Raw genomic sequence first — 25,598 nt, 5'->3', positions numbered from 1 at the left:
ACTGCTCCACTGTTAACGATGATATGTGCAAATTCATCTAGCATTTGAAGAGCGTAAGGTCTCAGTAAGTCGAGAAACGAGTTGTTGTGAATGTGTGCCACGACGCTGCACATTGTTTTGCATGTCATAGACAACTTCTGTAAGTCCAAGATGTTCAGATGAGCACCAATGTGGTTGCTCAATTTCGGAGAGTCGAACACTGAACCATGTGGTATCTTAAGTCAACAGAGATAGGTTAATCAGGCTCATACTGACATACTTTTGTCCATGGCAGCAAGGTGTTGAACATTGCTCATTGTGAAGTAGTTGATATTCAGAACATAAGGACAGGGGCTTATTTTGATCGTCATCACGGTCACATGTTTCATTTGTGACATTGTATCCCGACAGATGACGTTGCAGTTGTGACGAAAAAGTGCAGCAGGACATTGTGAAATCAAGCACGTCAATCAAGATTTTGAGATGGCATTTGATAATTCATAAAAAATACAGGAAACATTCTACCAAAATTTTCTACTTCAGGTGCTGCGATTCTTCCACATAATCCCATTGAATAAATCGTTGTCCAGGTCTGCTCTGTTGTTGGAGTGAGGAGAGATATTTAACAGGAGTCAAAGAAACAAACGTACTTGACAATGTGCTTCATGACTTTCTGCACTTCCCCCGCTAATATATCACGGGGCATACACTCCTCAGTGAGACAATGCATAATAGTGAGCATGTTGCCACGGGGTGGTGTGAAAGGAAGGTATCGCCTTTTGTTTTTGTAGAATGGTCCCACACAGTATGAAGATGGTATCACATCAAGCACATCATCATGCTCTCAAATGACAGTGAATGCACAATCTTTCATCACGATCATTCGTCTGGTGAGACTGCAGTCAATGATGTTACCTGGCTCCGTTCCCTTTTCGCAAATAAAAGGACGGATGTTCAAGTCGTTGACGCCAGTGATGCTAGATCGTCCTTTATTGAGAAAAAGAGGAACAATGTAGGGATGCATCATCGCTGCACCAAACAGCAAACCTGTGATACAAGGTAGTCTGGCCTGAGAATTACCAGTCGTTCAATTATAAGGATAGCGTAATTTTAAATCTCTCACATTACGGCTGTTCAATTCAGCGATACAAAGGTCGATACTGCCTGCAGCGCAAGCTCCAGAATACAGATCGGGATCTTTAAAAATGTTGTTCCAGCACGAAAAGTGGCCACAGTGACTCGTCAACCTCCAATGAAAGTTCTGTTCTTCAATGATTTTAGATGGGACAAGTCCATTATGTGCCAGAGTGTAGGACATTTTTTCCCACAAGGAAACATCCAAGAGTTATTGCGAGTTTGTACTTTGAACTTGTGCTTGTCAAACTCATGTGTAATAGATGAATTGGGATGAGCAAGTGGCAAGAACGTCACATGTCTGTTCATTAATTTGGGATAGCCCAAAAAGAGGCTGCCAGAGCAAACAAAGATGCAGTCGGTCGATGAGCGATGAGCCAGAACAACTGGCATGACAGAATCCGTGGGACTATGAATTAAAACAACCTTTCTTCCGTCTTTGTGGAGATAGTCGAGGTCATAAGCAACAGCAACTGATGATGGCGTGTAAAATGTAGGAAATTGATCGGCAATGAACCCAGAATTACTGAAAAAAGCAGCAACCATTTGTTTGGCATAGTGAGGTGTAGCAATGCACAATTCATGTCGGATTATTGGTGATGTACCATATAAGATGATGTCGAGCACGGAACTGCTGAGTATGACCGAGTTTGTAGCGTCGAGAATGGTACGGAGACGAACATGTTCAGTACCGACAGCATGCTTCAGAACCTAGTTTAGCCTGTTGACGATCACTTCATGACCAATTGTCGAGAAAAGGCAGCTGACTGCAAAACATCGCACTATGTCCACAATATCCATGAAACGGATTATTTTGATCAGGACATCGTCCACAGTACTGGCTAGATATCACATTAGTACAGTTGAATCGCATCTCATGGGCAACCTACTCATGGTTTGATTTTGAAACGGACGAAAGGGGCATAAGTGGAGCTATGTGTTATAAAAACATTGAAAAGGGGCGCAGTTCTTTGTGCTCCAATGTCCTTTGCAAACTCGAAACAATTTATCAGTGCAAGTCCGATTTCCCAGTACCTGATTGGTGCAATTAGGGCCAATGCAATAGAAAGAGCAATTTTATCTCTCACCTGGAACAGACTCAGCGAGACGAATATCGCAGCAATGTTGAAGTTGTGTGTTTTTAGGGTAAATGTGAAGAACGCTATGCAGCAAATCACATCAATATTATGTCATCACGTCATGTATGTCTAAACTTACTTCGCACTATGAGGTTGATAAGTGAGCTTTTGCCTGCTCCTGTCTGCTCGAAGAGGACAACTTTTTTTACGCTTGGTCCTACTCATCAATGTTGGCAAAATACGGCGCAAAGAATCTATCTGAATCCTACGCACATTGACTGCTTGATGAGGTTGCAGATAGCATCGTATGATTGGTTGCGGCGCTCTGCGAGGTGAGATCCTGGATTCTTATCGGGCGCCGTGGTGACACATGCATGGCCAGCAAAACTCATCCTGATGCTTCGCTCAGTTATGGTGGAGTGCCGAAATCGCTCTCTCACCCCGCACGCAGTACATGACAAAATGAATGCCGTCTTGATCCATCAGAGTTCGAAGGAGGTTCTTCATGAGTCGTCGAGCTTCCTCATTGGGACTGCACCTCTAGGACCCTCATCAAGACCTGCAATCCAGTTCAGTAACAGTCACGAAGAGCGGCGAACTGAACCTACTGGCCATATCGAAAAGCTTTATTTTTAACATGTTGTCCTGAATCATAATGTCGTATCCATTGGTCTCAGTTGTACATCCCCTAGCATCGTGGGATGTCTGCACCATTGTTGTTCGAAGCTCGAAGATTCCTGAGCAGCATTCGTGAGTGGAGTACTTCTAGCAGGACTTTGGCACGTTGATCAGTCCATTTCATTGGTCCCAAGCGCAGGCAACACTGCAACATCACCAATTGTTCTTGCATTGGGCTGACCAGGAAGAATAGATAACAACCAATGATCGCGGACAGTCTGAGCTAATTTTCAGCGTTGTTAATATAAAATGAATGCTTCTTAGCGCGCAACAAACCTTGGTTAGAAGAATGATTATGTGTTTGCGCCACAATTAAAACCATTGGGCCGTGAACTGATTGGCTCTACCTTCAAGTTAGATGGATCCATTACACGAATTGTGTGTGCGTTTAGCTGATAAACCTTAGCCATTGTTTAGTTAATGTTATCTTCTTCTAGTGATATATTGATTCTTACCCGGCGCTCCTTCCAATTAAAAGCATGCAAAGTGGCTCTGATCATGACCAGTGTTCCACGTTTGAGACTAGAGTACCATTCCTGAGGAGCGATGAGGTCGTTATCAACATTCCTGATATCCAGTTGCTGCAGTTTGGCGTTGACATGCTGCTTTACCCTGCGCTCATAAATACATGTTATCAGTGCTGCTCTGGCCAATAAGCCTGTTGTCATTGAACTGCCGAAAAAACTTGGAACACATTAGTTTGGCTGGGCATCTTCACATTGCAGCTTTTTACGCACCTCGTAGATGCAGATGCTTTGAGTCAAACACGTGAATGTGAGAAAGAGCTGTTGTGTCTTTAATTTGTCCTGAGGGAGGAGTTGTTGCTGAGGCTGGATGTCACTGAACGTAAATGACAATACAAGCGGTGTCAAAAGGTGGATCCGTTTATCGGTCATCTTCCTGTGTCTGTTGTGTTTGATCCCTGTGTCGCAGTGTTCCTTTGTATCTTCTTCAATTGCCTCTTCACTTGGCCATACTTTGGGTCCAGGATCCCACTTCACTGAAATTCTTATCGCCTCTTACGATGGTCGTCCGCTAACAACCGACGTCAAGTTCGAGATTGCACTCAGTCTTGATTTCGCCTGCCTAACAAGTTTATCAATTGGCTTTGAAAGCTGAACATAGCACATACACCATACCTGAGCACTGGGGTGTTCTAGAGACATACTAATCGATCCTTTCCTGCTTTTAACTTCAACCGTTTCAGACCTGCTGGATTCTATTGACTCTGGCTTGAAATTATCTGCCACATGTCTTTCAACATGCTCAGAAACTGACAATGAAAGGATTCTTACACCAAAAGAATAGAAGTCCTTGAGTGAGATCCGAGCTGACAGGAATGACTCACCAACCACTAAAACCTCAACAACATCATCACACAAGTTTGTTATAACAATCGTCGTTTTTGCTTTCATTGACAGTTTGCACTTGAGGAGTTAATTGTGGTAGGTTTCGATATATCACGTTGATCTGTGTGAGAATCGGTCAAGTCACACTTATGTTTCTTGTTCTTTGTGATATCAGATTTCATGACAATTCTAGCAGACTCAGTTTCAATACGATTCACTTGACAAGCGATATCTGCAGGTGCAGGAACTCGATCATGAGCATGAAGATTGCCATCAACTACTGAAAAATCATGGTAAGCCAATGCAGTGGCATCATCTGATCTGAGCAATTGGTGCAACTGCTGTCCTGCAGATACTTTTTCACTTAAAACAGTAGTGGTATCAACAATGGTCTGTAAGGCTAGAATATGCTGTTGTTTATCCTCAATGCGACTATCCTCACTACGATGGCAAGAAATCTTTTTTTGGTTAAAAGGTCGCAGGATTAATAGGCCGTCAAGCGAGGTGACTCAGGAGAGCATCACATATGGTGCTTCAGTTCCAGTGCAACCTTCAAGATCTATGATCACACATTGTAATGTCTGTCCCTGAGCCTTATGAGTTGTCATCGCAAAACCTGGCATTATTGGAAGTTGGGTGCGTTTGATTGAACATTTTTTACCATTGAAAGGATTCGTAAATAGCAAATCAACGGTGTCCTGCAATACAACCGCTTCGTGTGGCGCCAAATGAGGCAAAGGATCACCGGATGTTGTTGGTGTTTGCACCACACAAGAGATGGCATGGCGTGCACCATTTGCATCTTCAATAAAACGAACACTTTTCAATGTGCCCAAGCAACCATTGACAATTCCAGCACTGATGTCAAAATTCTGACAAATGATCATGGGCATTCCCAACACTAGTGGGATCTTCCCAAGACGCTAAGATGTCATTCCGGAATGGATGTCCATCAAATGTTCCCATAATTTTGGATTGCTAATTGATTGACCCCTATGTTTGTCCATGCATTCGTACCAATAGATGGGCTTTCCAGTATGTTTGGCATAAGCCAGTGTGGCTCAAACATTAATTGCATCTTTGACTTCATTTGTCGGAACAATAATGGGCGCATCTAGCCATTCAGCCATATTCCAGTCTGGTTGCACATTTGATAGGAGGTGAGCATTCAAGACGTCGAAGTCATCATTTGTACATGCTCCACATCGCAATCGACTCAAAAGATCAACAAAACCCAAGTTCACAGTGCCTTGCTGCTATATGACTGTGGTCAGTAAGACAACTGTTGATATTGATAACCATAGCAGCTTGCCGAACAATGCATTTTGACCTTGTACCGTACCAACAACATGTGTTGAAGATTTTCTATGCAAGCCACGTTGCCCAACAGGAGGAAGTTGAGCGAAATCCCCTGCAAACACTATACTAATTCCACCAAATATAGCTGAGTTTTCCTTTGCTTCACACAACGCTTCATTTATCTGCAGCAAAAAATTACAGCCTATCATAGAAACTTCATCAATTAGAAGATAATCAACATTCTGCCACATTGCGACAAGATCCTGTTTTGTTTTCCCTTTACTACCTTTCGTTCTTCGCTGATTTAAAAGAAGAGCTGAATGTAATGTCATTCCAGATATATTGTGAGCAGCTACACCCATATACAATGCAAGTCGAAAACGATTGCCTTCATTATGGCATTTGAAATATTCCTGGACGGCAGTAATTACGCGTGATTTGCCAGTGCCGCCTGGACCTCCTAAGAACATGCGCAGAGGATCACCACAACTTTGAATGGAATGATTAGCTATCAGCGAGAAAGCCCTGGCCTGTTCGGTGTTCAAACCAAATTCTTGAATCATTGCAGCGATATCTACTGCACGTGCAGGCTCCGCGTTCTTCGAAAGATCGTGAACAATGATCAGGACATCCACATTATCATCCGATGTACTTTGGAATACATTCCGAAAAGATTCACCATCGGCAACAACTGTTGTTTCACCTGCAATTATAGACTTCCCAGCAACAGCACCTTGTGCTTGTTCCATTGTGCGTTTTTTCCACTGTTGCTTTCTTGACTCATATGCATGTTGCCATTCATCTTCAAGAGACGTGTCACCATTTTCGACATGATGAACAGCATTAATTTCTGGTGCTAGTTCACTATCTCTAACATGTTCTATATTGCAGTCATCAAGATCAAAGCGGCCAGCATTTTCCATATAGTGTAGGCAATCTAAAACTCCATCCTGCTGATGCATTCATTTGATTGTAGAAGATTCATCAATCTTGATCATATGATCCAAGACATCCTCCTTGATTGAACTGTCATCTAAAAAATCCTCTGAAGTCGTGGTACATTCAAGCACCTCTCCACATACATGATTGCAATGATTTGATGGCCGCTGAAGACGTCAAGCGTAATGATCATCACGACTATCTTGACATTCATGCAGAATCTGCATATTTTTCATTATGTACTGGAACTTAGGTGGACACTCACGCATGAAGTGTTCAAATGCATCAGACCACGAGGAGTATGTGTTCATTAAATCCTTAGGTGCAGACCAAGGACTAAACAAGATCAGCATCAGTCAACAATAGCGTTCTCTAATTTCCAGTCGATCCCGACGTGGTAAAGATGGTCCTATGGGAACAGGTACACAACATCGTTTCGGGTGTCAAATGACCAAACGGTGACTACTGCTCTCAACATGGCCCGACAGAATCGGAAAAGATGGACATATATGTGATATGTTGTTAGTAAGTTTTTCTATGAAACAACAAGGATCGTTTCTGTACTCATGATCATCTTCGTCCAACAATGAAGGAGGGTCCACAGCTTTGAACGAGCTGTCTTCCTGCATCGGATCATCCTCAGAACGAACGTTCTGGTCCTCAAATTCCAACTGGTTTGTGTCTTCATCTTCATCCAAATCAACTTGATTATGTTTACCAACCTTGCATTTTTCGACATGGGCCACAAAATCCCACAAACACATTCCTCACAATTCCTTCGCTCTCATTTGGTAGTCCTGTACTTGGTTTGCTTTCACAATCAGTGAACCCTCTCAGGTCAGTTGTGATTCCCACTTCATCGGCAGCTAATGTTACGCGTAACCTCTCGGATAAGATCTGGCGGCACTAAACCCGCAAGGGGCGTTCGAAGCATGGCTTTCGGCACTAGCCCAGCAAGGAGCTTGCCTGCGCTAAGTTTGAGTAAGGCTTGAGACCCTTACGTGCGTAGAGTCGACTGGAGTTTCTCAAGGATACGATCCAGGAGACGGAGTTCAACTCAAGAGAATTGTCTCAAGAGAAGATAGTTCTTTGTACAGAGGGAGTTCTCTTAGGCAAGAGAAGTTCAGACCCAACGACAAGATCAGATGAGAACCGAGTAGATTCAAGTTAGAGAATCTATCTACTGTACAACAGGAAATATATACGTAAGGATGATATACCGGTGGAACGGTAAGGGTACAGGGTATGCAGAGGCAATACCGGAGTAGTGGTAAGGGTCGGGGGTTGTGTGAGTCATAAGTATAAATAGGTAAGAAGTACCGGTTGAGCGGTAAGGGAAAAGGGCATGGGGAATCCCCATCAATGAGAGAACCGAAACAAGGGGAAGGGCATAGGGTGTGGTAGAAGCTGTGGCTTCTCTGTGATCTAGGGGAAGGAGCGAGAGCTTCTCGCGTTTCAGAACAACGGAATCAAAAAGGAGAGATGAAAATAGAATAGTCCATGGTCCAGGTCTGGACAAGTCTGAAGAATGAAGAATGACGTGTAACGCTCATGTTACTGTAACAGCTAAAGCTTGTTCAGCTAACTTATTCATCACATCCTCATCATCTGCTTCACTCGAAATTAGTCCAAGGTGATCTTCATCATTCTCAAGTATTTGTTCATCTATCTCTTGTTTAACATTTTGCAGGTCATGCTGCACGTCACATTTGGAATCTGGAAGACAGTGCTCAAAAAATCTTTCGAAAGACGTCCAGAACAGGTTCTGATACTGATGGCTCGTATAATGATCATCCAGATCCATAAGATAGGCTGAAACTTGTTGGGCTGAAAGCTCTTGGTACGAAATCATCACATGTGCACTTTTTCTAATCAATTCTTTCACATGGACAGTAAGCTCATCATCTACAGGATCGTACTCACTTAACTTGTGTCTCGCGAGATCCAATGCTGCATAAGCAACATGTGCCTTTAGCTGTGATTTCGTGATATAATCTGTGATATAATACAAAATTGCTTTGGCCGATGCACCGGAACTGATGAATTTTATGTCCATGTTACATCAAATGGCCTCCAACATAGTTTTGTTGAAATTATTAACCATACCATCAAGGCACTTCAAACAAATTTCACCAGACTCATTATCAAAGTAACTGGCAGCACAATAATGTTCCTTGCTCAAATCGAACCTACACTCACGCGGAGCAGGTGGACCTTTCCAGTACTTGAAACACGTTGCATTATGCTTGTGAATTTGGCACGCTTTAACAAGATTGTGCATATCTTTCTGACATTTCAAACAATCATCTTGCAGTCCAGAAGCGCCTGATATACCTCTGACTGCACAAGGATGATGATCCAACGAAGGAACAACATATTGAGAGCCCGGGTCTGGTGGAATCTCATTGCATATACTATCATCCAAAAAGGATAACAAACGATCCCGAAATTCAATGTCATTCACGTCAGAAATGCGCTCTCTGATCTCATTAGGATTGAGCCCTCCTTCGAGCCATACCATCAAATGACAATGCAAAGTGCCACGTCCCTGCACCTCTACACAACCATAGTACACTTTGACAGTACCTAACACTCCTTCAGAAGCTTTGCTGTTGCTACCATTATAACCCAATATCACAGAAAAAAACGACTTCATATACAGATCAAAAAACTTGGCTGCAACAGTAGGATTACGCACAACCAGTATTGACTGTTTCCAATATTCTGGCACCTCAGCAGGTAACAAATCATCTACATTAATGTCGGCACCTGCTAAAAACTTAACCACAGGATTATAAACATCTGCCAGGTTGATTGTAATGTAAAAATTTGGTAAACCTTTGTCGATCATGAGTGCACAAATCTGATTCCGCATAACAGTCTTTGAAGCACCAGAACCCGGAACATGTGAGGTCACACTATTCACTTGTTTCAGCAAAGCTCGAACTTTTTGTTCCTCAGGAGTAAAGGCAGTAGAAAGATCGCCTTTTCTGACATGCTCAGCTACAACCCAGACGGTCTTGGATGAAACAGAGGCGAACCCACCAGCAATGTCACAAAAAGATGACCATTTAACTTTTAGACCAGTATGAAGCAATAACGTGTGTCATTGCAGCATGTTGAACACAATAAACAAGAATGAATAGTGTTCTTGAAATCGACGATCAGCCAAATTAAACAAATGTTTGACTTGGCGTTTCAATGCCAATTTAGAGGTACGATGCGGATGTTCGAATCCACTGACCCCATATGGGAACAAAGTAGGGTACACCATCGGAAAAAGCTCCGGATTGATGAACTCATTCACAGGCTGTGAGCAATGGGGCACTTGAATGTATCCACCAGCTTTATCTTTTACATGGCAGAGAGCGGCTGCCCTAAGTTGATGCGAAGGAGCATTGACATCAACATCAGTTACAACAACATGCTCAAAAATTGGGGGTAAACTTGGATCAGCAAGATTGGCATGGTCTTTCTCAACACCAATGTTGTTTTGTACAGGCCCAGCTGGCACACCAGAACTCAGCGCATCATAACGAGATGTAAGAACTTCATGAGCTTTATCACTTGAATCACTCACAGTCTCAATGTGAACAGGAAGAACGTCCTCGTCGCTAAGGGAAGCTAACCTCTGTTGATCGATAACAACATCACGATAGAGATTATTATGCTTCTGCAACCATAGCAGCGCACTCCTGACCTTCTCTCTTCTCACAATAAGAGGATGTGCATGTTGTCTCATCCATTCCGCCGTCGGTGGATGCGAACCTACAAATAAAACACATATTGGAGTCACAACATCCTCCATAGGTGGAGGAAGCATATCTAAAACAGAAGAAGTTCGCTGCAGAAAAATAATAATATTGCCTTTAAGACCACGCTGTGCATTGGGTATATTGTTGGTCTCCTCATGCAAGTGTAAAATGAAACACTTCGCTCTGCACATTGCAATCATCATTTCCTCAGCTACCGTCAATCCTTGTAGCGCGCCAGGGATGTCACCAATATAATTGTGATTTGCTAAAGCCAACGGCAGTGTTTTCCCCCTACGCACCACAGAACAACACTCCTTACAAAATTTTGCAGAACACTGCGCACTCGAGGTAGAATCCGAACACAAACCACGTTCATCGTACAGCACATTATCCAACAAGTTGTTGTGCGTCTCGACATCAGTATTATGACATGACCCTATCTCAAAATCAAATTCGCCAGACATCCATTCAGAATCAACGATTCGGCCATTGTGGATATGGAGATCAGGGCGCTTTAATGGAGTAAGGTCAATGTCATTCAGAGAAAGGATTTGACAATGCAATTTATTGTATTCTGCAGCGCAGGAAAAACAAACAGAAGTAGAGAGGGCTTCAGAACTCATTTGCTCCTGGAAAACTTCAAGAACCCTGTCTTTTCGCACATCAGAAATTAATTGAGGCCATTCTGAATGCTTACGTTCCTGTTCAGCAGCATTTAAATCATGTTCCCGTTGTTTATCCGTGACACGGTCTCGTACCCTTTTACCTTTTGAAAGCAAAGAGACGTATGCCCTAAGCGACTTTCGCAATTGAGATAAACTACCTGTATCATCATAGGAAATCCCGCAGCATCTCAAAATGCGAAGCAATGGTTTTCTGCCGATGTTTTTACGCACAGAATTTAATAACTGGATCTGTAAGTTCAATCGCACATCATCCAAACCCTCTTCTTGCAAATCTTCAGTGTGAAACTCATCGCTGATATTCTGACATACAACTCCACTATCCTGATCATGAGATGCACACATACCCTGCGAAACATGAAGAATGATCCTATCCAACAGCTGATCCTTTGTGCCCATGAAGCACAATCCATGCCATGAAGCCACAGGCTTCCAAAGAAGACTTAGACATATGTTCTGCTTTCGTGAACAAAGTGCGTGATGATTTAGAGACACCCTCGTACATGCCTCATTGTCGAAAAACATTCAAGACACCTATAGCTTTTGACCTTCGACGTCAGTTCTTGAGCACAAACTAAATCATGGCAGATGCTTTGCGCAATAGTCCATAAAACAGTGCCCGATATTGCTGACACGTCCACCGACAGCAACTTTTCCAATATACAATCGACTAAATCCAATGATGAACTAAATCCAGCAGCGACTTCACGACATGCGGTAAAATCACAATGTTTAGAACATGTATCTGTTAGGTACCGTGCCGGCTCAAGAGGCAGAGAGGTCGGGGCTTGGCTTCAGCTCTTGCGCTGCAGCCCTTAGCCAAGTATGTGCCCCGAATTTGGAGTGGGTCTGATGTTGTCCGATGGTAGGACAGGTGGACCGCTTGGGTCCGCTTTGGGGGTTGGGGAGTAAGAGCTGCTAGGGGCGGACCGGCTAGGAGCGGAGCGGAGAAGGCGGGGAATGATGCGGGGGGTGAATAGGAGCAGGGGGAATGTCTGGTGGGAGCGGAGAAGGCGAAGGATAATGCAGAGGATGGAAGAGGGTCAGAGGGGAATATTGAAAGGGGCAGAGAAATAAGGGAGAGACTTAGAGCACGGCTCTAAGTCGGAGCAGAGGGTCGGAGGGTCGGAGGTGACAACAAGCTGAAGCTTGTGTCCAGAGGAGGCAAGGTCCTACTGAGAATTCTCACAAGTAGTAACTGTGAGAAGACAAGTAATATTAAGACTAAGGAAAAATATCTAAGTACATGATATGTTATATACTTCTATGTATGAGGCAGTGACCAGGATAACTATGTAGTAAAGCTATGTACCAAGGATATCATTTGTAAGTACTTTACATAGGAAAGACATAAGCCGGGGCAGGATATCAATATGTACGCGTCGGATCAGTGATCGAGTGGTAATAGGAATTACCGGTGATCCGGAAGTAATGGTCTAAGTACCGAAAAGGAAAGCATATATCTAAAAGGGGAAAGAGGTCCAGTTGAATGGATATGTTATGGAAGGGGACCAGTTGAGCAGTCAGAGCGGAGTAGATACAAATGATGATCGGGCAGGGCGGAGGATGAATGGAGCGGAGGGGGTCGGAAAGCAGAGCGGATATTGATATTAGGGCGGTCGGATCAGGTATATGACAGTATCCAAAGATATGCACTTGCCATACAGAAAATGCCTCAACAACATGTCACGTAGCTCCGCCACTGAACGAATCTTCCTTAGTTCGAAACCGTGCATAGCGCATGCCTGAACAAGCAGCAAAATTTCAGGTGAGAAGGGTCCAATACGAACACCAGAACGACATGAACCGAAAAAGATGTCATGGACAATTGACTCTGAACGTCTACGAGACAAAGAGACTGCCCCGACGAGGGACGAAGACTGGGATAGATGACCACCATCGGCGGGTTCAATATAATTTTGATTTTCATCAAGTATACATGAATTTGCTGGAGCAGAGCATGAAGATCAGTAGTGTCCCAAAAAGAGACAACGAAACACAATCACCTCGAGAACAAGATGTAGAACAAACATAAGGATTGCAAGCGGGATCCCGGTCGTCCTGACCAACTGTTCACCACACAGCAATCCAATTCATCCCAATCAAAACATCGCAATCAAGACTGAGTGCAATCTCGAACTCGACGTTGGTTGTTAGCGGACGACCATCGTAAGAGGTGATAAGAATTTCAGTGAAGCGGGATCCTGGACCCAAAGTATGGCCAAGTGAAGAGGCAATCGAAGAAGATACAAAGGAACACTGCGACAGCGGGATCAAACACAACAGACACAGGAAGACGACCGATAAACGAGGTCATTACAGTGGTACGACGTTGATGAGTACGACGGCGCTGGTAGGGGCGAGTTCAACACATGAGCATTCAGGCCTAGACCGATCAATCAACACAGCATTTTGTTTTTATAGGGATAATGTTCAATCAATCTTCACAGCCACTTAACAAGTTTGGTAATCCCAAATCTTACGGATCTACCGCAAAAGTTTTCCCATCAAATGCGATAAGACCCTCTACTAAAGTATCGGGAATTTATAATCCAGCCACACAGAACTGCGTCGCAAACTTTGAGGGTCACGCAGCAATCGGTTCATCATATAACTACTCACTCGCTGTGGACGCCCGATGCCACATCCCTTATCTCAGGGGGTTATAATGACGATCACGCCATACGGATGTGGGATTCATCGACCTGGAAGCAGGTCGGTGATCCCTGGACGGGCCATACTGGCAATATCAACTCCATTGCCATTGATGCTTCTGGCATGCTCCTCGCCTCCGCATCTAGTGATAAACATGTCCACCTCTGGCGGCTCTCAGGATCGACCCATGAAACACTCCAGCGAAGTACAATGTGTCACCTTCTCTGTAGATGGCAAGCACATTCTCAGTGGGGGCAACGATCAGAAGATCTCAGAGTGGGAACTACCCAAGGGACTGGCATTGGTAAGTTCGTCTTTATTTTTCTGTCTCTTCGTCAGCTCATATTGCGGATTTTATGTCCAGGCTGAAGACTCTGGGTTCAAGGCACATATCCGCCTTTGACTGTTATAACACAGCGCGAACATGCTCCATGCACTGCAGATCCTTGTTTTAAGCCCCACAGTCCGCAACGCATGCATAACTGGGGATTTGCCTACTGCCCAGCAGTTGCTCACACAAGATATCGACACAGATCCCAACAACTACGAGTCCTATGCCAATTGATCATTCGTTATGGCGAGACAGTTTGACTGGGACCATGCGCTTCACGATGCAATTAAGGTAAGATATACCGACCCATCATGCCTCACTTAATACAGGCTAACTTGGATGGCGGCATAGTCCGTCAGCATTCAGCCCTCCTTGATAGGCTATATATCGAAGGGCATCGCCCTCTGCGGAAAACAGCAGGTTCAAGACGCGATGAAAGCATTTGACCTGGCCTTCACGTTCACGAACGCAGATTTGAAGACGACTCATTTCCTTTTCTTGGTCAAGGCATGTAGTTTTTCAATTCATACTTCGTGCTTCATTACGGTTTTCAGGCCATCGCGTTATTCAATGGAAATGCTCATGAAGAGGCAGTGGTGCCCGTCCAAGAGCTAGCTGCTCGTCATAATGCTGACCCTCTCTACTCATGTTGTGGAAGTAAGTATCATGCATTTAGTCAAGCCCAGGTTCATGTGTTCACTGATTTTTGTCACATATCAGTCCTATTTGCGGGTCCAGCTGGGAGCCATTGCTATGGATGCCGCCCTCCACAAAGAAGCTGCTGACCATTTCACTGCAGCTGTCAAAGCTGGCGCTTTCTTTTCTAAATCGGACATCCATTCTATGTACAAGGACTTTGTCGTGGTACGTCGAACGCGACCGAAAATCCTTTTCATACCCAACCTCAACTACATTCTTGTACAGCTTTTCGGCTGGGACCTCAAGTCCTTGTGGCAAAATGCAAACCAGAAATGCTGCCATGCACTTGTTCGTACAGGTAAAGTTGGAAGAGCTCTCGAATCGTACCGATACATGATGGATATGAGTGATGAACCCACGAAGGCCATTTTCCTTGCTTGGGTCCCTGGCAAGTCTCTAGCAATGTCTCCCGTGCTACGATCCTCACTTGTATTTCCCTTAGCTCTCGACGACGAATGAGGCACACTCTACGTTGCCGATGGAGATGCTGCCCTCGCAGCGAGTTTCACGTCTGAACACTTTCAGTCGAGAACCACTCCTTTCCTCCACATAATATGTTCCTTCCCTCAGCTCCATTAAAATCAGACAGTTTCCTCCCAGACTTGCAATGCACATACCACTGTTGGACTTTGACGAGTTCGACTCGTAAATGTCCGAAACTGTATATACGTGGCTGAACCTTATTTCGCCGTGTTTAGGAATAGCGTCATCTGAATCGTTTGAGACCACCCTTCGTGAACTGGTTGCTTAGACAATGCGTTGGACCAATAGTTACTCGACACAATCCCTCTTTCTTGTATATGTATCATGAAGAAGATCTTGCGTCGATTAAAATCGATAATAGGACTCCTAATGCTAGCCTTTCCTTCCGAGTTACTCGCTCAAATGGGGCGTAATTTCAAGGAATTTCGTCCGTTTGCTTCACAGTTCAAGAGCCAGACTTATGGCCGTTGCATAGTTGTGGTTTCTCCGAGCTGAAAAGGGCTAGCTTGGAGAGGGAAGTTTCGTACGCACATGTTACCCTCTGCTGTTCCAGGTCTAAGATTTGATCGTTCTTTCAGGGACACGTGTACAATGCCACTGAAGTAGCTACTTGTCAGATCTCGGCGCTCAAGAAAGTCCCGAGCACTTCTTACATCCCGATCTAACTCCTTGAATCACGAGCGATTGATTCTGCAGCGTCTGCAAGGGAAGGAGTCACTCCATACCCAGAGTCTTCACCTGTGGACGACTTGAGCGCTTCGAGTACCTTGCTATGGAGCTCCTTGGGATGGACCTTGACAATGTACGCACACTGCGCCATCTGCCTCTACCCACAGTAAATATCTTGGTGGTCGCTGATCAAATGGTACCTAGTAGCATGAACAATCTTTGATCTGGCAATCCTGCTTCAGATCGCAGCTCTCGAATTTATACACAAGAACGGAGTCGTCCGTTGCGACATGAAGGCAGTGAACATCCTCCTCCACCCCACCGATCTGAAGTGCTTGTACCTGGTCGACTATGGGCTCGCTTGGGGTTATTACATCTACGACCGAAACCAGTCTTTCTATGGATGTACCACTGAGATCGCACGGCGTGATTGGTACACTTCCGTACGTCAGACTGAAGATGCACCATGGCATTCGTAAGTCGCCACACCAACCTGCATTATAGGCCTGCCTCTTACCGGTCCAGCTCCTCGTGATGGCATGGAATCCCTTGGCTATGTGCCTCTCAATCTCGCTCTGGGAGACCTTCCATGAACATACAACGCTGAGCATGGAACGAGGAAGACTTAAAAGATCAGATTCGGATCAAAAAGCAACGATACCTGACCTTGTCCCCGATGGACTACCTTGCTTTGAGCAAAGGGTGACTATTCACGCAGCTTGAAGTTTGACTAATCACCAGACTACGACCTGCTACGTTCACAAATACGAGACTCGTGCGCGAGCTGGCTTATTCGCCTCCTCTGATGTCGAGTAGCGCAAGGTCTGTTGGTATCCTAGTTTTTCACTTAAAAATCTTTTTCGACTGAGCACTCCCCTATAGGCTACCCGTCACGCTGTCCTGTAGTTGAGCACACATTCCCCCTCCACCCCGGACAGAATATATACTGCCAAATTGACATTCGTACAGCAGTGGAAGGCAACAGTGCTCGAGCGGGTGAGTCATTCTTCTGGCAGGATCCTAGTCTCTCCCCTGAAAAATGGAATACAGCGGTCCGCCCAGCCGTCATCTTCTGGATCGGAATAGATAGATATACCAACCTCTGGAGCATCAACCTCGTTTGTATCGTAAAAGGAACTCTCTCTTCCACCGACATCAATGTCGTTCCCGTCTCCTCTTCGCCTACTGAGGGAAGCATGACGTCGACTCCCGCCTGGCCGCTTTCTGACTTCTACTGCTACATATTTCCTCGGCCAATGAAGTTCCTTTGCTACCCGGGCGAGGAACTGTATGTTCCTTCTCATCCTTCGAACTGGAAATGCTAACTTGATTTGTCTTCGGTTCAACCTGTTCCATCTCCCTGGACGATCAGCAAAGCCAACACCAATGTCCTCTTCAAGAAGTTTAATAACAATACTCTTGAAAAAACGTTGCCGTTCAACGAACGACATTATCCCTACAAAGAACCCTTCGTCGTGGCTACTGTACTTGGGCCAAATATTCAACATAGCGATGGTGAAGGCAAGCACATCGATTTGGGGGGACGTAGAGCATGGTTCGACGAGCGTGACGCTGTCAGGAAGCGTTGCCTGAAATATGAGGGCTCGGACGTTAGAAAGGCCCTGTCCGATAGACATTGCACATGGGACATCTCGCTGAGGGGATACTGTCAGAGTGAACTGAGCTCGTCTGTTACAGCGGGCGTAGCGGTAGATGACACGGGATTGCCTCCACTGCCCGTGATTGCTGATGTCGAGATGCCTGATGTGGGTTATGTTTTTACGCAGGGCTCTGTGCAATTATCTCCCACCATAACAGTCGATCTTGTGTCTAAACCGACATGTCGCTCATTACCAAAACGCGATGAATGCTAAGACCTGAGCGGTAGCTACTCGCGTTTATTGGTGCTGGATTTGGGAGATATATTCAAGCTATCAACACATCGATCGATGTCATCAGGCAACCCACAATATTACATAGCAGAAGCTAAGACATACGTCCATAACGACTGGCCCAGACTGCAGAAACTCACCCCAGCGAGAGTTTCATGCTGTCACAAACAAACGATATTACACTGTTTTCATTATTCAAGCGTAATCTCCAAGAGGGTGTTTAAGGGAGAATAGTCGTGATTACAAGGTTGTATCATAACTATGCTGTCGTGAATAAAATACCCGACAAGACAATATATACCTATCTATAAAATCCATCTGAACGCCAATGTATGCAGACTCACATATACCCATTGCATGGCGTCCATATGGAATGCAAACAATGTCCTACCCTTGCGAAAGTGTGAATGTAGTCCGTATGGTCGGTGCTCTTTCGCGACCCCTACGACTGGGTCCAGCCTGAGGCACAGGCGGCGGGCCCAGGATGGGCGAAGATGCATACTGATCCGAAACTGTCGTACCAACATCGGTGCGCCGCTCCAGGTAAGACGCGTCATCAGATGAGCGGTCCCCCGCTGGCGTCGTCCATATACGTACCGTACCATCGTGGCTGCCCGTGGCAAACATGAAGGGTTCGTCGGTGGAATGATTCCATGCAACGCATGTCAAGTCCCCGCCGAACGTCTGAGGTCTGATGTAGTGGAGTAAAGCTGCAGTATCACGATCCCAGATATGGATATCGCCCGCTGTGTCCGATTCGTGGTTAGAGTTTTTAGATGAAGATGAGATCTCAGGAGAATATACCTTTTCCAGCACATAACACTAACTGGTCTTCCTTACCGCCAAAGTAGCTCGGGCCCGCGAAATCCACGTGAGCTTTTGGCAGATACGTGTGACGGAGAAGTAGCCTAGCGATTTGTGCATAGGGATGTTCGCGATCCCTAGCGTCCCGTACTAGCTCCATCTTCCATAACTGCGGAGGTGTCTACAAAATACGAAAAGACGTAAACAGAGGATTGCATATGTTATGACTGTCAGTACCTTGCGTTCGAAGGAAATCAGCACGTTTCCACCTCTTTTGGATATCGTGATGTCACGCACGTCGTTGACGACGGGCGTTTGACTTTGAATTCTATCAGTTAAAGGGTTCGGAGATGATGAAAAGCGGCTTACTTTTCAAATTGTCTTGTCTCTACGTTGAAAACTGTGGTAGGCGAAGTCAAACAGACTGGCCCGTGGACATGCGCAGCGCTTACCTATTATACGCTTCTCAACCCTAGTGGTGCGGCTTGGATGCAACCCATTAGGTGCCGCAAGTAGTGGACCCACACCCAGTAACCGCTGGCCATCTGGAGTCACAGCCACGTTGTGCAACTGGATGCGACCGAAGTGATATGAATCAAGAACCTTAAAAGATATTCAGTCGAGATTCCGTTGGCACCGAATGGTCTAATTACCCTTCCTTGAACGTCCTGATGATAAAGTTCATGAGTCATCAGTGGGTGCACAAGTAATGACAGTCGCGCTAACCAGTTTGAAAACATCGCTACCTTCGACAGAGAAAAATTGCGCTATCGTAGGACAGCATCAACAACGTACAACGAGACAGGAATAATGAAATGAATTACTCTCGCTGGCAGGCAGCCATGCAATGGATGACACAGAGTGCGGACGGTCAATTGTTCTCTTGCAGAGTCCATCCTCCGTCCAGACTTTGAGTCCGCGAGTCAATCTCGTCAAGAGAATGGTACCGGATGCAGACCTGTCCGATCACATCTGAGGTTTTGCGAATAGAGGAACACTCGACGTACGACATACCATGCAACCTGGCCGATGAAGCCTCGCACGTGTACAAGAACAGCCTGAGTTGAAAAAGACTCCTGAGCATGATTAGCGTAAACAACATTTATAGAAGCACGACACGTCATTGCTTACTCCGACACGAAAGATGACTGAAGATCGATCCCAACTTAACGCATCATATCAGCCCGAGAAGCTACAACTAAACCAGTCATAACGCACCTTGACGTAGCGAGATATTTGCCATTCGGGGAGAACTGTAGATGTCGAACAAGGGCAGTGTGTACGGAGAGGTCTTGCAAGGGTTCCAGGGTTTTCAGCTTGGGGATCAAAGTGGAGACTCTCTGTCCTCGAATGGTATTCAAAGCGAGGGATGAGAAACGCGTGGGAGACATCCCTCCAGAAGAATTCCTATCGAAGGAAGGGGTTCGTGGCGGCATGAAGGGCCGTAGATACGGATGGGGCTGCCCCGCTTGCTGCTGTTGCATCATGATGACAGAACGCACAGCTCCTTTGAAGCGCTGACGGGCAATAGCTCTGCGAGAAGCGTCGCTCTCCTCACTCGGATGACCTTCCATAGAATTGGGACGCTCAGTATATTCCGAGCATACAGATATAGCTATCTCCTGGTGGTGAGGAAGCTCGATCATCTGGGGACGCTCCTGCGTGGTAGGAAGAGTATGGTGCTTGTGTCTCATCCGAGTAATCATGTTGGTTAACTTCTTGAAGGACACTCGTCTTAACAGGCCGCGTATGGCCAAGATGCGTTGATTGCAGTAGTGAATGATCTTCCGCGTTTCCACGACCACAGAAAGGAGGAGCATGCGGTGGGTTGTTTCATTTATCACATCCTCCAGCCAAACGTGACCACGATGCTGAACAAATATCCATCGCTCTGAGGCGAACCAGGCCGAGACGGCAGCCAGGCCAAAGGAAGTGACAGCCTGGGATTTTAGGTAAGGACGCATTTAAAAAGTGGCTGACTGATCAGTGAACTTACCGTGAAAACAGTGGTAATCGTGGACGTGACAAATCCCTGGTCGTAGACGTTACGTATTAGAAACGCATCCTGCAGTCGAATAAGACCCCATACCTGGTTTGTGGCGTATGTAAATAGCATCAAGCCCGCGGAGAAGCATGCCACAGACATAACGAGAAAAACCAAAGGCGACCGTTTAATCCATATCAATACCCACCAAGGTACCCTATGGCCTGGAGAGCGACTGACGACCGTCATTTGACTGAGTCTAAGCACGACGCAGGATAGACTTACTACATGGCTTGCTTCCAGGTGAGACCAAGGAGACTGTTCACTGCGGCTGCTATACTGAAAACCAACGAAGAAAACCAGAACGCATTGACAGACTTCTCCAGTACCCCATCTGTCAGCTGATATGAGAACTGCAAGGTCGTTGCCGTCACAGCCGAGAAGAAGGTCGCGACTGTCGACAAGTTTAGCAGGTTTGCCGCCGCATGCTGCTGGGCGAACCTAATCGTCGGAACGCCTAGAAGAGAATGTAAGTATGAAAGTGCTAAGGATAGATTGGATATATACCGATTTCGATAAACATCGACAGATTGACCGTGATGTTGTCAATGTGCTCCCCAATCTCCGACGTCAAATCGTGGATATAGCGCTGCACTGCTGGATACCGAAATTGACCTGAAACTAGTTGGCAAGATTGTCCGGCAGAGCTTAGATGGAGGCACGCTACCTTTGTACTCCTGAAGACACGAAGCCCAATACTAGAAAAACGTGGGTTAGCAGAGAGACTGGGGGCATCAACTGGCCATCGAGTTCACCTTCAGATCGACTTCGAAAGCACGCATTGACGTATTGACTGCCTCGTCTGTAAACTCCGGGAACTCGTTCAGGCAGTTCAGGAACGTTACAACGTCTTCTGCGAAACTAGCGAATTGACCGGGGAAACTTTCTGGATCAAGGGTTTCATCGTTCATGTGTTTGAGTGGAGGTTGTTGGCCTCTCCACGTGCGTCGTCGGTCCATCAAGTTAGGATTAACGAGCATCTCTCGAGGTTGGCGTGAAATTCTCCGAGGAAACAACGTGGCCGCGTTCTCGCGAAAAAGAAACAATAATTTTGTGAGGCGCTCCCGTAGTCGAAAAGCGGAAGACAATATTCCAACGGAACTACCAAGTTGGCGAGCAGCATTGGCGAAGTTGCGTAGCTATATGGGAGATGAGCGTAGAAACGTGGAAGTGCGCCTCTGCACACCTCTTTGTCAAGATTGTCGATTCGCCTATGAAGATGGGTCGGTACAAATAGACGAAATAACGAACATGCTTCTTACTTCTCAAATTTGTTGAATGATTCTGATCCTGCGACCTGCAGTTTTTCATCCACGGTAGCTGAAAGGCAAATGAGGCCACGATTGCGTGATGCGCTCACGAACACTCACGAACGTCTCGGTCATCCTCGAAGTTCGAAGGGAGGTTGACATCTGACATTGTACTATTAGCGGTGCACGAGGCCAACATGGGATGACTGACCGCTGTCTAAAGAAGCTTCGTTGCTAAGCTCGCTCAGGACATCCAAGAGACTGATGATAGTCTGTTTCCGTCTCGGGTCTGTAAACGCTTCACCTCGAGCGTAGGGGCTAGGTATACTTGGAATGTTTGAGTTCGAGTCGTGGAAAGAACGGGCTGCATGAGCTGCCCCAGTGCCTGGAATATGAGTGAGAACGACCAAGAATGCTCTACTGGAAGACGTACCACGAAACATAGTGACCAAGTGCTAAGAGGTCTGTTGCAGCGATCGTCCCTGGGTATTATAGGTGCAAGGATCGGATCCTGGTTTTGATGCTGAGGATGGCGGTTAAAGTAAGGTCTGAAATGCACTCCAAACACCAGAGCGGCCTAGGCGAGCACCGCACGTAGAAGTCGTGATTTGAAGTGAAAGTGCGAAATTCATTCGCTCAACATCTTAGTGAGGAATTATTTAAGATGACGGCATGTTATCGCTAGACATACTGAACTCAGCGATTCGGGGCGTGATGGCCTCGAGGAGGAATACGAAGCAGCGGCGACCCTGACTTGGAGCTGCGCTGATCTCTGCTAAGGAATGCTGTCAAAGCTGATAGGAAGATAATAAGTGAATCTACGGTGAATCATTCTCAAAATACATAAGCACGGGTCAGAAGAAAGGGCGAATTTTTTGGCGAGACAATATGGACGGGTTTCAATGCCAAGGGACGTAAAAGTGGTGTGAACGGGGGCTGATGGATCAGACGTGCGGATGCAACGTGTTTGCGAGTAAGTGAATTATCAAAGGATGACCATAGGTGGACAAGTAGCAAAAAACCTGTTGCCGCGGAGGTGAAAGTTTTGTTAAATATACTAACACATTTGGGATACTAGAGAACTGTAGAGAAATTTCTGTGGGCATGCAGGGGTCGGATGTGGCTGTTAGAGACGTTGCGATCGTCAATACACAGTCAGAAGCTACACTGCTACACTGGTCACGTACACGGCATACACTGCGAGGTCCTTATCGTAGCTTCGAGTATAGTTCCGTTACCTGCACGGAGAACCCCGCAAAAGGAGACCATGATCTTCTGCTACGGAGTGAGGTATCAGAAGGGCTCCACGACTTAGGTCCACATCTGGTGAAAAAATGTGCCTAGACACCTGGTAAGCGAACTCAGACTGGTTGAATGGAGAAGTAAAAGATCGTGCAAATATTGCTATTCTGCAGCAGTCGTCGGTATCATCTTCAATGAAATCTGTGGCAGGTGCCCGCTGCATCGTGGTCTGCGACTTGGACATGTGACATTATTTGAGTAGTAACCGGCCCGTTAGATGCTGATGCCGAAAAAGGGAGTTCAGCGGTTCTTTCTACCACAAGTACTTCAAGTCGATAGTACTCAGCCTACGGTAGTACTGGCAGGACCTAAACTCATTCGTGCACTATGCGGATCCTTTCATGGAACATTGTAAGAAAATGAGCTATCATCCTCCGCGAGAGAAAGTATTCTGACATTGTGCTTTGCAACGTGCATGACAGAATGGCGTCAGGACTCTTCCTCAATATCACCCGTGAGTTACCCATCATGGTTTCCACTTGGTTGGCAAGGGCCTAAACAACCATAGATGGAATACCTTCACTTCATTTCAAGGAATTTTGCAGCATATCAATGCAGATATAATCTGCTTTCAAGGTGTGGGTCGTTCATTCATTTTAGCTTTCCCTTTCAAATGCCCAAACCTTATCTACCCAGAAATGAAGACCTCGCGTTCCAGCCTGTCGCGCTGCGTTGCTTTACAAGACGATTTTGAGGCTTTCTTCTCCTTCCCACAGAATAAAGCAGGGTATAGTGGCGTCGCAGTTTACGCTGACTCCCGCACTATCACTCCACTTCGGGCAGAGGAGGGTCTCTGCGGCATCTTGCAGCCTAAGCCACCTCTCACGTTCGATGAGCGCATATCTCGTTCATATCCCTGCGCACATGAGATCGAACTAATGCCGGATGAACATGGATCAACCCCAAGTGATCTCGCTGCCTTGGATGCTGAAGGTCGTGCCCTGATCGTGGACTTTGGCCTGTTTGTATTGATCAACGTCTATTGCCCAAACGAAACTTCCGATGTACGTCTTCCTTTCAAAATGAACTTCCACGTCATGTTGCAAGAACGAGTTCGGAGGCTCATGAATGAAGGCCGGGAAGTTGTGGTCGTCGGCGACATCAATATCTGCGCAACACCTCTTGACCATTGCGACGGTCATCTTGCTAGTAACGTTGCGACTTTCCACGACCATCCTGCTCGTGCGTGGTTTCATAGGTGGCTGAGCCCTATTGGTTGCATGACTGATGCCGTGCGGACATTCTGGCCTGACAGAAAGGGAATGTACACATGTAAGACGCAAGTCCGGTCTATTTCTTCCCATCATTCATATTCACTTTATGTTAGGCTGGAACACGAAAATTTCTGCCCGGGAAACCAACTATGGTACCCGAGTCGACTACATTCTCGTTACACCCGGTATGCTTCCTTGGATCAAGCACGGAGACATTCAGCCGTCGCTCAAAGGATCTGATCACTGCCCCATATATATCGATCTTCACGACGAAATAACAACCGATACTGGCGAAAAATTGTTCCTCCGTGACGTCTTGCCATTGGACGGGAATAGATCAGACCCGCCTCGGCTGGCAGCACGACGATGGGAAGAGTATTCTGGGAAACAGACGCTACTGTCCACGTTCTTCGGAAAAGGGAACAAGTTGCACAGTTCCCCATTTTCGTCGATTTCGCCCACTGCAGATACACAAATACCCAGGGAACAGTCTAATGCTGCACAGTCAGATCATACACACCCTGACTTCGAGCTTCCGCCTCCAACGCATCCCTCGCTGAGCTCTCAGAAGTCCGCATGCACGTCCGCGAGTCAGGCCCCTGCACCATCATCTACGCTACAACCCGATCCCATTTCATCAAACCAACATGCGCCCCCAGCCACTTCTACAAAGCGCAAGTCATCAGCCGATGCAACCAAGAAAGCGCCGAAGAAATTGAAAGGCGGTCAAAGCAAGCTCTCCTCGTTCTTTGCGCAACCTTCAATGATCCCGCCTTGCAGCCAGGAAGAATTTTCTACCCAAGTTGCCGATCAACAAGACTACATAGAGTCCGACCATCAGCTCGCGCTCGAGCTTTCCGCTTCACTTGGAAATCCACTTTCGCAGGGCTCACTTGCCTCAGCGACGCCTTCGGGTTCGCAAAGTAAAGCCGCGTGGTCGCAGCTGATGGCCCCTGTCCAACCACCGAATTGCCTCATACACGATGAGCCCGCCAAGGAGTACACCGTTAACAAGGCAGGTCCAAACAAGGGGAAGACATTCTACCTCTGTTCGAGGTCCGTCCCGATTAATACCCTTCATTTCGCATCTATCTAATTTCTCCCATCTAGACCGGTTGGCCCGGGTTATGACAAGGGTAAAGGTGAACGCCTCCGGGAAGAGGTGAATCCCCGATACCGGTGTAATTTTTTTAAATGGTCGAACGACGTCAGGCGGGAAGCCAAGGACAAGTCATTCTCATCATGAAATCCAAAAAATTTGCCTCGAGGCAAATTATACTAGTTGCGTATACATACCCCGGGCCGCGCATGTTCTTTTTTCATTAATCATACTACATAATTTTGGGGGTTCAATGAGTGT

At 46.1% G+C, this 25,598-nt stretch overlaps 9 protein-coding genes across 9 annotated transcripts; 4 read left to right on the top strand and 5 right to left on the bottom strand.

Moving 5' to 3' along the window:
• Positions 1-2,980: 2,980 nt before the first annotated feature.
• EDB91DRAFT_1077748 (uncharacterized protein) lies at positions 2,981-4,285 on the bottom strand (the record flags this gene model as incomplete). Its single annotated transcript, XM_041314951.1, has 7 exons — positions 2,981-3,088; positions 3,218-3,271; positions 3,326-3,487; positions 3,608-3,710; positions 3,894-3,985; positions 4,010-4,113; positions 4,219-4,285. 7 exons carry the CDS (start codon positions 4,283-4,285, stop codon positions 2,981-2,983), a joined length of 690 nt encoding a protein of 229 aa, XP_041182401.1.
• A 1,526-nt stretch (positions 4,286-5,811) lies between these two features.
• EDB91DRAFT_1005043 (uncharacterized protein) lies at positions 5,812-6,063 on the bottom strand (the record flags this gene model as incomplete). Its single annotated transcript, XM_041312302.1, has 1 exon — positions 5,812-6,063. A coding segment is annotated over one exon (252 nt), but the record flags the coding sequence as incomplete, so codon positions are not given.
• A 570-nt stretch (positions 6,064-6,633) lies between these two features.
• On the bottom strand, positions 6,634-6,813 carry EDB91DRAFT_1045077 (uncharacterized protein; the record flags this gene model as incomplete). The annotated part of the gene is made up of 1 exon (XM_041313165.1): positions 6,634-6,813. A coding segment is annotated over one exon (180 nt), but the record flags the coding sequence as incomplete, so codon positions are not given.
• Positions 6,814-9,563: 2,750 nt separating this feature from the next.
• On the bottom strand, positions 9,564-10,412 carry EDB91DRAFT_1045066 (uncharacterized protein; the record flags this gene model as incomplete). The annotated part of the gene is made up of 2 exons (XM_041313164.1): positions 9,564-9,928; positions 9,974-10,412. 2 exons carry the CDS (start codon positions 10,410-10,412, stop codon positions 9,564-9,566), a joined length of 804 nt encoding a protein of 267 aa, XP_041182398.1.
• A 3,825-nt stretch (positions 10,413-14,237) lies between these two features.
• On the top strand, positions 14,238-15,213 carry EDB91DRAFT_510290 (uncharacterized protein). Its single transcript, XM_041327528.1, has 4 exons — positions 14,238-14,388; positions 14,436-14,538; positions 14,602-14,745; positions 14,806-15,213. The coding sequence occupies exons 2-4, from the start codon at positions 14,509-14,511 to the stop codon at positions 15,037-15,039; spliced, it is 408 nt and encodes a 135-aa protein (XP_041182397.1). The 5' UTR covers positions 14,238-14,388; positions 14,436-14,508; the 3' UTR covers positions 15,040-15,213.
• Positions 15,214-15,754: 541 nt separating this feature from the next.
• On the top strand, positions 15,755-16,211 carry EDB91DRAFT_1044802 (kinase-like domain-containing protein; the record flags this gene model as incomplete). Its single annotated transcript, XM_041313145.1, has 2 exons — positions 15,755-15,928; positions 15,975-16,211. Coding segments are annotated over 2 exons (411 nt in total), but the record flags the coding sequence as incomplete, so codon positions are not given.
• Positions 16,212-16,440: 229 nt separating this feature from the next.
• On the top strand, positions 16,441-17,741 carry EDB91DRAFT_510269 (uncharacterized protein). Its single transcript, XM_041327527.1, has 7 exons — positions 16,441-16,554; positions 16,615-16,637; positions 16,702-16,728; positions 16,783-17,020; positions 17,105-17,370; positions 17,431-17,498; positions 17,551-17,741. Exons 1-7 carry the CDS (start codon positions 16,538-16,540, stop codon positions 17,611-17,613), a joined length of 702 nt encoding a protein of 233 aa, XP_041182395.1. The 5' UTR covers positions 16,441-16,537; the 3' UTR covers positions 17,614-17,741.
• Positions 17,742-17,806: 65 nt separating this feature from the next.
• EDB91DRAFT_1101781 (uncharacterized protein) lies at positions 17,807-22,239 on the bottom strand. Its single transcript, XM_041317267.1, has 22 exons — positions 22,156-22,239; positions 21,934-22,095; positions 21,843-21,884; positions 21,735-21,792; positions 21,659-21,683; positions 21,228-21,611; positions 21,140-21,170; positions 20,980-21,087; positions 20,698-20,929; positions 20,518-20,647; positions 20,425-20,460; positions 19,647-20,368; positions 19,560-19,593; positions 19,443-19,504; positions 19,253-19,386; positions 19,155-19,195; positions 19,082-19,096; positions 18,881-19,031; positions 18,798-18,828; positions 18,666-18,747; positions 18,429-18,609; positions 17,807-18,370 (listed from the first exon to the last, which is right to left on the bottom strand). The coding sequence occupies exons 1-22, from the start codon at positions 22,163-22,165 to the stop codon at positions 18,012-18,014; spliced, it is 3,030 nt and encodes a 1,009-aa protein (XP_041182394.1). The 5' UTR covers positions 22,166-22,239; the 3' UTR covers positions 17,807-18,011.
• A 981-nt stretch (positions 22,240-23,220) lies between these two features.
• On the top strand, positions 23,221-25,484 carry EDB91DRAFT_1195147 (Endonuclease/exonuclease/phosphatase; the record flags this gene model as incomplete). The annotated part of the gene is made up of 6 exons (XM_041320575.1): positions 23,221-23,375; positions 23,447-23,478; positions 23,533-23,600; positions 23,661-24,296; positions 24,352-25,294; positions 25,349-25,484. The coding sequence occupies exons 1-6, from the start codon at positions 23,352-23,354 to the stop codon at positions 25,482-25,484; spliced, it is 1,839 nt and encodes a 612-aa protein (XP_041182393.1). The 5' UTR covers positions 23,221-23,351.
• Positions 25,485-25,598: the final 114 nt, after the last annotated feature.

This window comes from Suillus paluster, assembly GCF_016628075.1.
Source record: "Suillus paluster strain FC165 chromosome Unknown EDB91scaffold_4, whole genome shotgun sequence".
Taxonomy (NCBI): domain Eukaryota; kingdom Fungi; phylum Basidiomycota; class Agaricomycetes; order Boletales; family Suillaceae; genus Suillus; species Suillus paluster.
Note: the sequence above shows the minus strand (reverse complement) of the source record. Positions and strands in the feature narration are given on the sequence as shown.